Genomic DNA, 12471 nt, shown 5'->3' with positions numbered 1-12471 from the left:
AATCTGCTATTTTGAACCAGAAATTATCTTTTTTGAGGACTTAGAATCAGGCCTACTGAGCTTGGAGAACTACAATTGAGCTTGGAGAACTGCAATTGAGCTTAGTGCTCAGCAAAAGGTAGTATTGGGTTTCTCAGCTGCACGCAGGTCAGGTCTCCCATAGGCACCTCCACAGGTCAGCTTCCTTCTGCTTTGTTGATCTGGAATTCTCATTGTATTTTTGGTAAACTTCAAGTCCATATGCTGAGCAATCTTTTAAAATATTCTTCATCATCAGTGGTATGCTGACTCTGTAAGCTTTGGTGAGGGAGGCATTACATTGTTCTTTTTTTTTCTTCTTGAATGAGTACACAGTATATTCAGGAAATGAGTCAGAAATCAAATTAACCAATGTGGTGGTGGTGTGGTGTAGTGCCAGATACTTGGGAGGATCACTTGAGGTAATGAGTTGGAGGCTGCAGTGAGCTATGATTGTGCCACTGCACTGTAGCCTAGGTAAGACCTGTCTCTAAAGAAAAAGAAAAATAAAAGGAAATCATATTAAAAGTCAGGATTAGCTGAATGAAGCCCTCAGGAAAACTCCCTCCATCAATGATACCTTCTCTTTTCCAAATTCTCTTCTTCTACTGACTTCCCTATCATCAGATATGCTCAAGTTTCTCCCATCCTAAAAAAATATGCAACTTACCCTTCACTCCATGTTCCTCTTTAGTGATAAGTCCTTCTCTACATTTCATGGTCAAGTTTCTTGAAAGATTGATTTGCACTTTACTATCCCCTCTTCCACATTTCTCACTGATTACTCACCTCTCGCAATCTGCCCCCCAGGTGGCTGAAACCCCTCTCATCCTGGTCACCTCTAGTCTCTTTCTTGCTAAATTAAATAATGCCTTTCAGTTCTGTATTTGGTATTTCGGCCATCTTCTCTCAACAATTCTTTCTTCCATGACAGCATACTCCTGGATTTCCTTCTATTTCTTGATCATTTTTTTTTCCTAGTGTACCCTGGAGATCTTTTCTTTTTTGCCTGTTCTATAAAAAACTGTAAATCTGTTGTTCAACATTGGTCCTCCTTTCTCTGAATAATTTCACACCTTTCATGCCTTTGATTACTATCTATGTAGCAACTATAAATAATTGTGGGGAGACTTTTATAAGAGTGCATTTACTGAGTGTTTTTCTTCCCAACCTGGGGAATGAGGGAAAGATCAAGCAAACTTTTCTGTAGGTCATGATAAAAACCTCTATGCAAGTTCTCTGTCTGAGGTTCAGACCCATAGTGCCAGCTGCCTTTTGGATACGTCACCTGGATATCCTACAATCACCTCTAAACCAACGTGTCTAAGTAGATGCCTCATCCAACTTCTCACATGCCTTAGAGGAAGGACATGACCACTCACCCCTTCCTTAGTGCCCCATCCCCACCTGGTGGTCATCATGAACATTTCCCTCTCCTTTAGCCTCTATCATTAACTCATTAACGTCCAGCCACACTCCTAGAACATGTGGAGTGTTCAGTCTCTGTCTCTGTCAACCACCCAAACCTCCGCTTTGCCATGTGGTCCATTAGGAATCTGTGCTCTCATACCATCCTATGCATCTCTCCATCTCAGCACCCATTACCCTTATTTTTGTCTCTTGGCCTAGTTGCCTCCTCCACTTTCACCACCTCACTATGAATTACCTTGAGGGTGGTGTCCACACTTTTTTCCAGATGCTTAACTTCTCTTTGACTTGGTTCCCTCGTCTGTAGAATAGGAGCGATACTAATGTCTATTTGATTGAGTGGCTGTGAGGATGGATGAATCCATGTAGAGTACTTGGTCCAGTTTCTGCCTCCTAGTAAGTGCTCATTTAATCTAAGCTGTAATTATTAACAGTATTAGCAATACTGTGTTTTCTAAATATATAGTTGGTTGTCTATCACACAGAGAACTTTCTTTTCACAATTTGCTGTATAAATGAAGAGAAAAAGTAGTAAGATTTTTTTTTCTTCCTACCGCAAAAGAAAGAGGTATGGCTGTTTATTCTGATTCAGATTTTCTTTAGTGAAAAAAAGAAAAAAGAGGGGAAAAGAAGGCATAACAACTCCATAAAGAGGAAAGTGTGGGTTTTTTTTTTTTTAAATCAGTTCTGATTTCCTTTCTGGTATCTCTGCTGGTCTTTTCCAAACTTGGCAACTTTGTGACTGTGGAAGACTGTTGATGAGAGGGTTGGGCGGTGATACCTCAAGGTTACCCTCAGGTCGTACCTGGTGGTGTCAGCTTATCAGAGCCGTCTCCCGGTGGTAGTAGGTGAACTCAGGTATCTCTTCTTCAGATATTCTGCAGTGAGAAATTTTTTTCTGGAAGGTTGCACATGGGAGTAAATCCAGGCCATACCATTCCTGGTTCTGTTTGTCAGTATCATATCTACTCTTTGAGATCCAAAGTTTGAGGAATGGATAGATTCTAAGTTTATCTCATGTTACTGCTCAGCAGCTTACAGAGTTTTTTTTTAAAAAAAGAATTCCACATGTGTTCCTGAAATATGCTCCAACTCTGACACAAAATTTCAATATGCATTAGTAGGAAAATTGATGTCTTACAAAATATACTTAGTTTAAAACATGTCCATATTTTAACTTACAGGAAGAGAAATTCTCGCAGCTAACAGGGTGGAAAACGTTGAAAGTTTGGCTTTCGATTGGATTTCAAAGAATCTCTATTGGACAGACTCTCATTACAAAAGTATCAGTGTCATGAGGCTAGCTGATAAAACGAGACGAACAGTAGTTCAGTATTTAAATAACCCCCGATCAGTGGTAGTTCATCCTTTTGCCGGGTAAGTGTGTTCATGTTTTCCTAAGAGCTTGAAACTGTATGTCTTTTACAGTCATTGAAAAGTGATGCCCTAGGAATTTGGTAAGTTCAGCAAATATAAGATTGAACCGCATAAGTTGAAATCACCTTAAATTTTATTTCTTTTTTCCTTCAAAAAGCTTTATTTTGTGGGAGTAAAAAAATTGTTTTTAAACCCAAAACATTTCTTCTAACTTTTGGCTTTCCCAGTCTTCACTGAAGTGTAGTTTTTTTCACAGCTGCAGAGGACCAAACAATGTGATAGAGATTTAGTAGCGAAGGAGTGAATAGGCAACAGAATTGACAGGAAAGATCCAAATTCTTTCCCTGCTTTAATATATTGATATAAGCTTAGCAAAACTTGCTTAATCATTCAGTAGTTTTCAGAATAAAAAGTTTTTCAGACCACAGAGTTTCATGTTTTACTGTTCTATAAATGGTGGTGCCAAACAAGGAAAGACAGAAGACTTCACAGAATTCCTTTTTGGTTCTTACCTTTCTTATTTACATATGTTTAACAGCTACTGTGTTTATTTAGAACAAATCTGAGCTATGTGTTGTATATGAGTGGAATGATAAAAAAGATGGCCGGTAACTCACTAACGCCTGATTACCCAGGGAACATCCATCCCTGTGCTTCCATTAGGTATATAATCTCATCAGATCCCAAAGCTAGTTTGTGAAGGAGGTATGTGTAAATACCCATTTTAGAGAGAATGAATCTAAGACCCAGTGAGATAAAGTGAGTTGTGAAAGAGCCCGCAGCTATTAGGCAACAGTCAGTATTCAAATTCCAGACCTGTCTGACTGGAATGCCTGTGTGCCTAAAAAAAGTCTGTTTGCTGCATCTAGAGTGTCTGCTTTAATTTTCTCTCTGTAAGATAATAAAAGAGACACATTTCAAAACTGATGTTATTATTGATAAGAAATTTCATTGCCCTATAGCAAGTTAAACAGTTGATTTTTTAAATGGATTTGTCTTAACTCAAACTGTTGGCCTTTGGTTTTGAAAAACTGTTGAGTTCCTTTCCTGATGACTCTTGTTTAAAATGATATGAAGTAGTTACATTTCAGAAAGTTACATTTTGGAAAAGACTAATTTTGATTCCTCTGGATATCATAAAAGAGAAAAAGGTGTTTTTTTGGTTGGTTTGTTTGTTTTTGCCTCTAGACTTGTCTTTTTCCCACTCTTTAGAATATTGAAAAAATGCCTTGGTCAGATACTGTTTGCGTTGCATTGATTTGGATACTTTCTTCATCTGAGATGAATGGTTTCCTGCAAATGTATCAATTTCTTATGCAAGAATGACTAGAAGATCCTGAATGTTTAATCCAGAGAGAAAGAGATTGAAATCTGTTTTCTTGCTCTGCTTGTTGTTTATTACTTTATTTTAACAACATGGAATATTAATAGGTAACCTGAATTGTGTCTTGTTAGAGAATACGTTGGGTGACAATAGTTTTAGGTCCTAAAATCTAAGACAGTAGTTCTCTTCTCTCAACGCCCATTTAAATGCCATTTGTGTTTGTGACTTTGGTTACATGTTGACAACTAAATTTTAACTGACAATTATGTCAGTTATACACTAAATATGTTAAGCTCGATAGCATATAAAGAAAACGAAATTAATTGCAGTATCTGGAGAATCTGTTTGTTCTAAATCTCTGGAAATCGTGTAGTTTGTCCCAGTGTTAACAGCCTTGACTTACTACTGCTTTTTCTAGGTATCTATTCTTCACTGATTGGTTCCGTCCTGCTAAAATTATGAGAGCATGGAGTGATGGATCTCACCTCTTGCCTATAGTAAACACTACTCTTGGATGGCCCAATGGCTTGGCCATTGATTGGGCGTAAGTCGGCATCATCATCCCCGTTACTTAGTTCCCTTTTACTGCAGAACACATAATGAGGCAGGTTGGGTGATACGATGAAGTAAGGAAACTGGTACTGCTTGCCCTCGTGGAGTTTTAAATAATTAATTGGTGATGGGAAAAGGATATTGAATAAGAACACAAAGAACATAAACATAGTTGGCCAGCTACTGCTGGGGTGAAAACTAATTAATTCATGAGTATTCTGAGAAAATTACTAGAGAAAGCTGAATGATAAGATTTAGTGGAAACTTAAGATGGGGGTGGTGGGTCCCAAGCCCCATTGGAAGTAGGGTACAGATTTGATGAACTGTAGGTTGTATGTAATTTCTTACAGGGAGCGTCTTGAGTTTAGGAAATCTTTGGAGTCAATTAATCAACAAATGCACATTTGCTTACATGCACTTTGGGAGAACTTTGAAAGTATAAGATATGGTTCTCAAGAAATTGATGATCTATCTGGGAACATAGGAAAAGGAATAGAGTAAATAAGCTTATAAAGATGAAAATGCCAAAGTAACTTATGGGAGAAAAAAAGGGAAGAAATATATTAACTTTTTAAACATAGATTACTACCAATGTTTTTCTTAACTTGTTGATTTCACAAGGAGAAAATAAAATTTCTGGCTCAAAGATAGCAACATTTTAAGTTTTCTAAGACAATTGATTGAAAGTCACTTCATGAAAGTAGCTGTCTCTTTCTGGGGGACATAAAACTATTAAATTTTTAATAAATATAATTTAAATTTTAAAAACTTTGTTTAATAAATGTGTGAACTGACCCTACTGTTTCTGAATGCCCTTTGTGTGAAGGGTGCTCTGATAGTTTTTGGATAAGAGATAATTAAACATTTTATTATTTTAGTGCTTCACGATTATACTGGGTAGATGCCTATTTTGATAAAATTGAGCACAGCACCTTTGATGGTTTAGACAGAAGAAGACTGGGCCACATAGAGCAGATGACACATCCATTTGGACTTGCCATCTTTGGAGGTATGTTTTAAAGCAATAAAGGTATGTATTGTTTTTACACATTGCAAGTTACAACAGTAAACTCATCCTCATGTGGCATTCTCACAATCCCAGAAAAGCTGGCCACTTTAAAATGAAAAAATTTTAAATAGCGCTATTATATATAGACAAAACATTTGGTTTGTTGATGCTGTATTTCATTTTTAGAGTGTGATTTTTGTTTTGCATATATTTGTATAATGTTGACAATGTATATGGGTGTAGCACTTTGTAGATTACATGTATTATACCATTCAACATCCCAACTACTTAGTTATACAAGTTTCACATGAAGAAACAGTAAATTACTGCCTTCATTTTCAAGAATAAAACAGCAAGAGCTGTTTATAGTCATCATTGTGCATTTCATTATTCTCCAGTGTTTGTAAGAATCTCATTAGAGATCCTTATGGAAAAAACGATTACACGTATTCATCAACTATATATTCACTGAATGGCTTTGAAACTTTTTTATTCAAAATGTTGGAGAACTGACATCATCTTTGTTTTATAGAAGTGTTAGGTTATGCTTTACGAAGAACAGTGAGACATAATTGTTTTTTCATCAACCTTTCCAAATAATTTCATGCTACTAGTGAAAATTGCTGGGAAACATGAATTCTGGGGAACTACAGTCACAATGAGCACAGCCAATGCTCGCCTGCCTTCTCAGCTCCCCATTTGAGCATAGGCTTGCTGTTGTGAGTTGAGTTGCTGGGAATAAGAATATAGCCTGGTACCATGAAACAGGTGGTTTGCTTAGTCTTGAAAACAGGAGCTCTGTGAATGGTTGTACAGCTTGTGCACTGCATAAAAATGCTAGGCCAAGAGGGTGAGGAGAGACTGAAATCTATCCTGGGTCTGTTTGACAAACCATGATTACTCTAGTTAGAGGGGTCATGTTTTGTTTAGGTCTACCAAAAGCCCTGTGTATATGCTAGTTGTGTCCCTGGTTGAAACCTCCTACTTTGAATAATTAACATAGTGCTTGAAAAGACTAGACACTCACTATAAATCAAAGACTTTCTCACATGCATAGAATGTATGTGTGGAATGAATAGTTAGTAAGTATATTGCATATCTTGTCCTGCTGTCTGTTTATCTGTGGAGGAGTGTGTGGTATTTAAAAAATGCTCATGAGATTTTTGATGAGTTAATTATAAATACTCCTCCCGTCCCCCTCCTGCCGCCGCCATCCATTTACTCCCTTTTACTAATGATGTCAGACACATGCTATTTGCTGTCACATAGAAACATTATAAAAATGTTTTCTCTGCTCTGGGATGGGATGTTTTGGGATTCAAGAAAATGTAGTTTTAGTATCTTTTGGTTTCATCAGTATGAAAAAAATTGAATGCATACCCATGAGGGCAACACAACATTCCCAAAATAGCAATAATTATTTGTTTCTTTCAACATTGTCATTTATTGTGAATTTCTTTTGGAAAGTTCTTTTGTTGTGCAACACCAGAGAAATTGTGTACCTTTTTACTAAAGGGCTAGATCTTCTTGATTGTGCACCACACAGAACTAAAAGATTTATTGAACTCCTTACTTATTCAAGTATATTAGGATACCTTTGTGAGTAGTGGGACTGGGATTGCCAGTTTCTAGAAAGATTTAGGGAGTCCAGTGACTGACTGGTCATTGATTAGAGCACGGATAAGGAAATTGGTCGAATAAAATTTACGACATCTTAAGCATTTTCTGATTAATTAGGGTTTTCTAGTTAAACTATCATTAAAGAGAAAATCCACATTGATGCAATTCTTTCTTTTAAAAATATGTTTACTTTCCTGCTGCAGTAGTTAGTGTAAAGTGAACATGATTAAATTTTTGTTGTTTAGAATCTTACGTTGCCTCTCTCTTACTGTTCTGAGCATCATGGAACATTAGTAGTGTGGTTATAGGTGAACGCACACTTGTGTTGAGATTTTTATTGATCCTCAAACATACAATAAAAGTTCCTTTTTTATCTAGACCTGTACTTTTCCTTCTCAACGGCTTCTTATTTAAGTCAAGGGGAAAAAATACAATATAAGCGCTGTCATTAAAACATACAATATGAACTGTTTGACCTGGGAAGGATCTCAGGAATGATTCAGACTGTCTCCTTCACAAAGTGTAGTATTTGCCTAAGAGCACTCAGCAGGTGAGTGCTTTAGCAGGCGCAGACCTGTGAGGCCTCATTGAGTTGCTCTGTAGAAGAATTCTCTGATTCTTATTTTCACTATTACCTATGCAGAACTAAACCCGATTGCTACTAAATGCCATCATAAAACTCCATATGTGCTTGCCTGAACCTGAACCCTGGTATTATTAACATACAGACTTACACAGAGCATTACTAGGGTGTAACAAGTCATGGAAAATGGTAACAGAAACATATTACAGATATTTATGGGGGAGATGATCATATCTGCAAGAAGCATTACAAGCCTATCGCATTTTCTCAAGTGATTTATTTATAAGTTAGCTGTGACTGAAAATATTAATCTACCCATGTTTCTTCTCAGAGCATTTATTTTTTACTGACTGGAGACTGGGTGCCATTATCCGAGTCAGGAAAGCAGATGGTGGAGAAATGACAGTTATCCGAAGTGGCATTGCTTACATACTGCATTTGAAATCATATGATGTCAACATCCAGACTGGTGAGATTGCCCAGTTTTTTGGGTTTTTTGGTATGGGTTTATTTATTTGTTATAGTGGCTCCTGTTCTTTTTAAGTACTTATTACTTGAAGGTCTAGCTCCTGATAGTTTTATATTCTTGTCGTTCACATAATCTAAGAGTGTAAGACTTTGAATCTCTGTTCAATGCTGCTAGCCTTAAACATTGTCAGGAAAAACACATTTTGGGACTTTTCCTTACCTAAATGGAGTGTTGTATTTGGCAGGTTGATTTCCAAGAGGAAGCTACTTTTTAGTATTGGGTCTGAAAAATGTTTTGTCCCGTTTGTTTTCCTTCACAAATCAAACCCGTGACCCACCTAGTGAAAATGTACATGACTGACTCCCTTGGGGCTTGGCTTTTGCAGGTTCTAACGCCTGTAATCAACCCACGCATCCTAACGGTGACTGCAGCCACTTCTGCTTCCCAGTGCCAAATTTCCAGCGAGTGTGTGGGTGCCCTTATGGAATGAGGCTGGCTTCCAATCACTTGACATGCGAGGGGGACCCAACCAATGAACCACCCACGGAGCAGTGTGGCATATTCTCCTTCCCCTGTAAAAATGGCAGATGTGTGCCCAGTTACTATCGCTGTGATGGAGTCAACGACTGTCATGATAACAGTGATGAGCAACTATGTGGCACACTTAGTAAGTAGCTGTGCACTGGCGATATTTCCTGGGATGAATAGAGTAGAGGTGGGCTTTAAGGAAAATAAATAAAAGCTTGGGCTATTTATATGGGAAAAAATATCTTTTAGAATTTCAGATTCTTGACAAGTACTTTGAAGGCTTTTAGAAAGCTAAGCAAGAAATTTCATTCATAATGTTATGGATGGTTTCTAGCCTTGATTTAGACTATCTTCAACAATTTTTTTCTTTGACATTGGCTGTTTGGACCAATGCAGTCATTATGTCTTGGCAAACTCCTCAAAAAGTCAAATCGAAATAAACTAGATCTGGCCAGGCAAGGTGGCTCATGCCTGTAATCCCAGCATTTTGGGAGGCCGAGACAGGAGGATTGCTTGAGTCCAGAAGTTTGAGACCAGTCTGGGAAACATGATGAAACCCAGACTCTACAAAAAAATACAAAATTCCAAATAGCTGGGGCTATTACAAAATACAAAATTACGAAATAAAAAAAAAAAACCAAAATTACAAGTAGCTGGGACCACAGGCACATGTCACCACATCCAGCTAATTTGTATTTTGTATTTTCACAAAATTTGTAAAATACAAACATTTGTACTTAGGAGGCTAACGTGGGAGAGTTGCTTGAGCTGGGGAGGTTGAGGCTGCAGTTAGCCAAGACTGTGCCACTGTACTTCAGCCTGTGCAACAGAGTGAAGCCCTGCCTCAAAAAAATAAGCCAACAAACAACAACAACGAAAATAAACTAGACCTAACCTTCAGCAACTGAGGCAATAGTATCACAGAATAACTACTTGCAATCATAGCCTTTGGAAAATATCATGTGTTATATTCCTTTTCCCCCATGTTAGAGTAAAATAAATTAAAAATGAAATGGTGATCTTAACCTTTATATTCTTCTTTTGATGGTAATCTAGTCTATATAGTTTGAGGCCTAATAAACACTATTGCAGAAGGCAAAAGTATTACATTCAAATTAAAAAAAAGATAGAGGACAGTTGAAATCTCAGAAATCTCTATCAAGGTGAAATTAATACTAATAATAACTTTTCTTTTGGAGAGAAAGAGGAGTGACAGATTTGAAAGAGTAAAGTGCTCACTTGTACATTTTTCTGAAATTTCTTAAATGTTCATCTTTTTGTGTATTATCTTCTTGTTTCTAAGAGCACAACATTTTACCTTAATGTTTTATCTATTTGCACTTTTCATATGACACATTTTCAAGCTTTCTATAGTCTGAATTTGAAATTGTGGTTGGAGGAAGTAACAGCTTGAAAGTTAAGGATGAGCTTTAGAGTCAGTCCAACCAGAGTGTGAATCATAGGCAGGTTCCTAAATCTCTCAAAGCCTCAATTTCCTTATCTGTAAAATGCAGACAATTATATGTACTTTATAGTATTCTTGTGAGGATTTAAAGCAAACTTATATGATGTGTGTGTACATAACTTAGAAAAATGCCTTTTCTATGATAAATACCAAATAAATGCCAGCTAATAATGATGTTAATGATGATGACATCACTTGATGAACATTTCTCCTTATTATATACAATGCCTCCATTATAAAAGGTGAACTGAGCCTTTACAAGGCAAGAACTCATTTAAAAGTCTGTAAAAATGAGTTTGTTCATAACCAGTTTGTTACTATTGTAGATAATACCTGTTCATCTTCGGCGTTCACCTGTGGCAATGGGGAGTGCATTCCTGCACACTGGCGCTGTGACAAGCGCAACGACTGTGTGGATGGCAGTGATGAGCACAACTGCCCCACCCACGCACCTGCTTCCTGCCTTGACACCCAGTACACCTGTGATAATCACCAGTGTATCTCAAAGAACTGGGTCTGTGACACAGACAATGATTGTGGGGATGGATCTGATGAAAAGAACTGCAGTAAGTTTTGAACGGGTTTCTCTTGGTTGGTCAGCCTTGTAAATAGACTTCAACAACCAAACAGCCTTGCATTCTCTCCTCTAAGGCTCATACAATTTTCATTGTCTCTTTAGTACTTCTATTCCACTTGTCAATCTCTGTATCGCTAGGTTATAAGGATAAAGGCATGTGCCTGCACATGGGATGCTTAGAGTCCACCTGTAAGTATTGAGTTCTATGGAAGCAAAGCAAGGACTGCCTCTGATGCCAAACATTTCAATTCAGATAGGAATTGAAAAAGTGAAAATCCCTCAACTATCTATTTATATATTTAAAACAATATTAAAAGTCACATAGACATATCCAGACCTTTGGCTGTTGATGTTTCTTTTTCATTTAGTACAAGCAAAAAGACATCAAAATAAAGAGGCACAGAAAATTTAAATTTCCATTGATCTTATCCACCTGTTTTCCATCTTGCCAGTTCTGCTTTCCTTTAGCTTGTTGTTTTATTTCATGTCTTCAATAATAGTTTAAGATGGAGCATAGTTCCCTGGGCTAAGTTCTAGTTCTGGTTGCACGACTAGACAAGTCACTATCATTTGGAATAGATGAGCTTTAAGATCCCTTCTAGCTTTCATACCCTGTAAGTCTGTGTTTAATATAATTTCATGTTTTGGGTGGGGCCAGCCACTGCATCCGACTCCAAGGCTATGGTCTTAACAGCAAGATAGGACCCTGGTTTTTAGAATTGTTCTGTTTAGACTTTTACATCCAGTTTGGGGGGTCTATCTACACACTGTTGCTACTAGGCATGTGGATCATGCTGGTTTTGTTGCCTAATTGGGCTCCATTGCTTGGCTTTGGTCTAGAGTCATGGACTTTGTAGTATTCGTTAAATGTAGTCCCAGTCCAAGCACATGATGCTTACTTTCTAAATGTGGTCTATTTTCCAAGGTGTAATAACAGTTTCTGACTCTGCCCTGTAATCTTTTATTCTCAATTCTAAAACCTATCCTAGTTTTGAGTTCTTTTGCTTAGCTGACTTTGATAGTGTGGCTGATTTGAAAGAATTTTGAACCCATGTACAATTGAGATAACTTCTGTAGCTATTTAGCCATTTTTAGTTTGACTCTGGTACTTGTTGCACAGGAAATAAACTTGTTGGTTTTGTTTTCGGATGACATTAGATTCGACAGAGATATGCCAGCCTAGTCAGTTTAATTGCCCCAACCATCGATGTATTGACCTATCTTTTGTCTGTGATGGGGACAAGGATTGTGTTGATGGATCTGATGAGGTTGGCTGTGGTAAGTGCATTGCTTTTGTTTTTATTCACAGTGTTTATTTAGAAAAATCTCAGTGTTAACACATGGACAGAGGGAGGGGAATATAACACACCGGGGCGTGTTGTGGGGTGGGGGATGGGGGAGGGATAGCATTAGGAGAAATACCTAATGTAGATTATGGGTTGATGGGTACAGCAAACCACCATGGCACATGTATACCTGTATAACAAACCTGCACCTTCTGCATATGTACTCCAGAACTTA

The 12471-nt window shown here is 37.5% G+C and overlaps 1 protein-coding gene across 1 annotated transcript in view; it reads left to right on the top strand.

Annotated features, from left to right (window-relative positions):
* The window catches only part of LRP2 (LDL receptor related protein 2), a 213508-nt gene that overhangs the window by 87638 nt on the left and 113399 nt on the right, over positions 1–12471 (top strand). The window contains exons 17-23 of the mRNA XM_015110294.3: positions 2631–2823; positions 4566–4691; positions 5578–5708; positions 8243–8380; positions 8766–9047; positions 10700–10939; positions 12109–12228. Coding sequence (XP_014965780.3) covers positions 2631–2823; positions 4566–4691; positions 5578–5708; positions 8243–8380; positions 8766–9047; positions 10700–10939; positions 12109–12228 — 1230 coding nt within the window. The remainder of the gene's footprint in view (positions 1–2630; positions 2824–4565; positions 4692–5577; positions 5709–8242; positions 8381–8765; positions 9048–10699; positions 10940–12108; positions 12229–12471) is intronic.

This window comes from Macaca mulatta, chromosome 12, assembly GCF_049350105.2.
Source record: "Macaca mulatta isolate MMU2019108-1 chromosome 12, T2T-MMU8v2.0, whole genome shotgun sequence".
Taxonomy (NCBI): Eukaryota; Metazoa; Chordata; class Mammalia; order Primates; family Cercopithecidae; genus Macaca; species Macaca mulatta.
The sequence above is the reverse complement of the archived record's forward strand: the minus strand, read 5'-3'. Positions and strand labels throughout refer to the sequence as shown.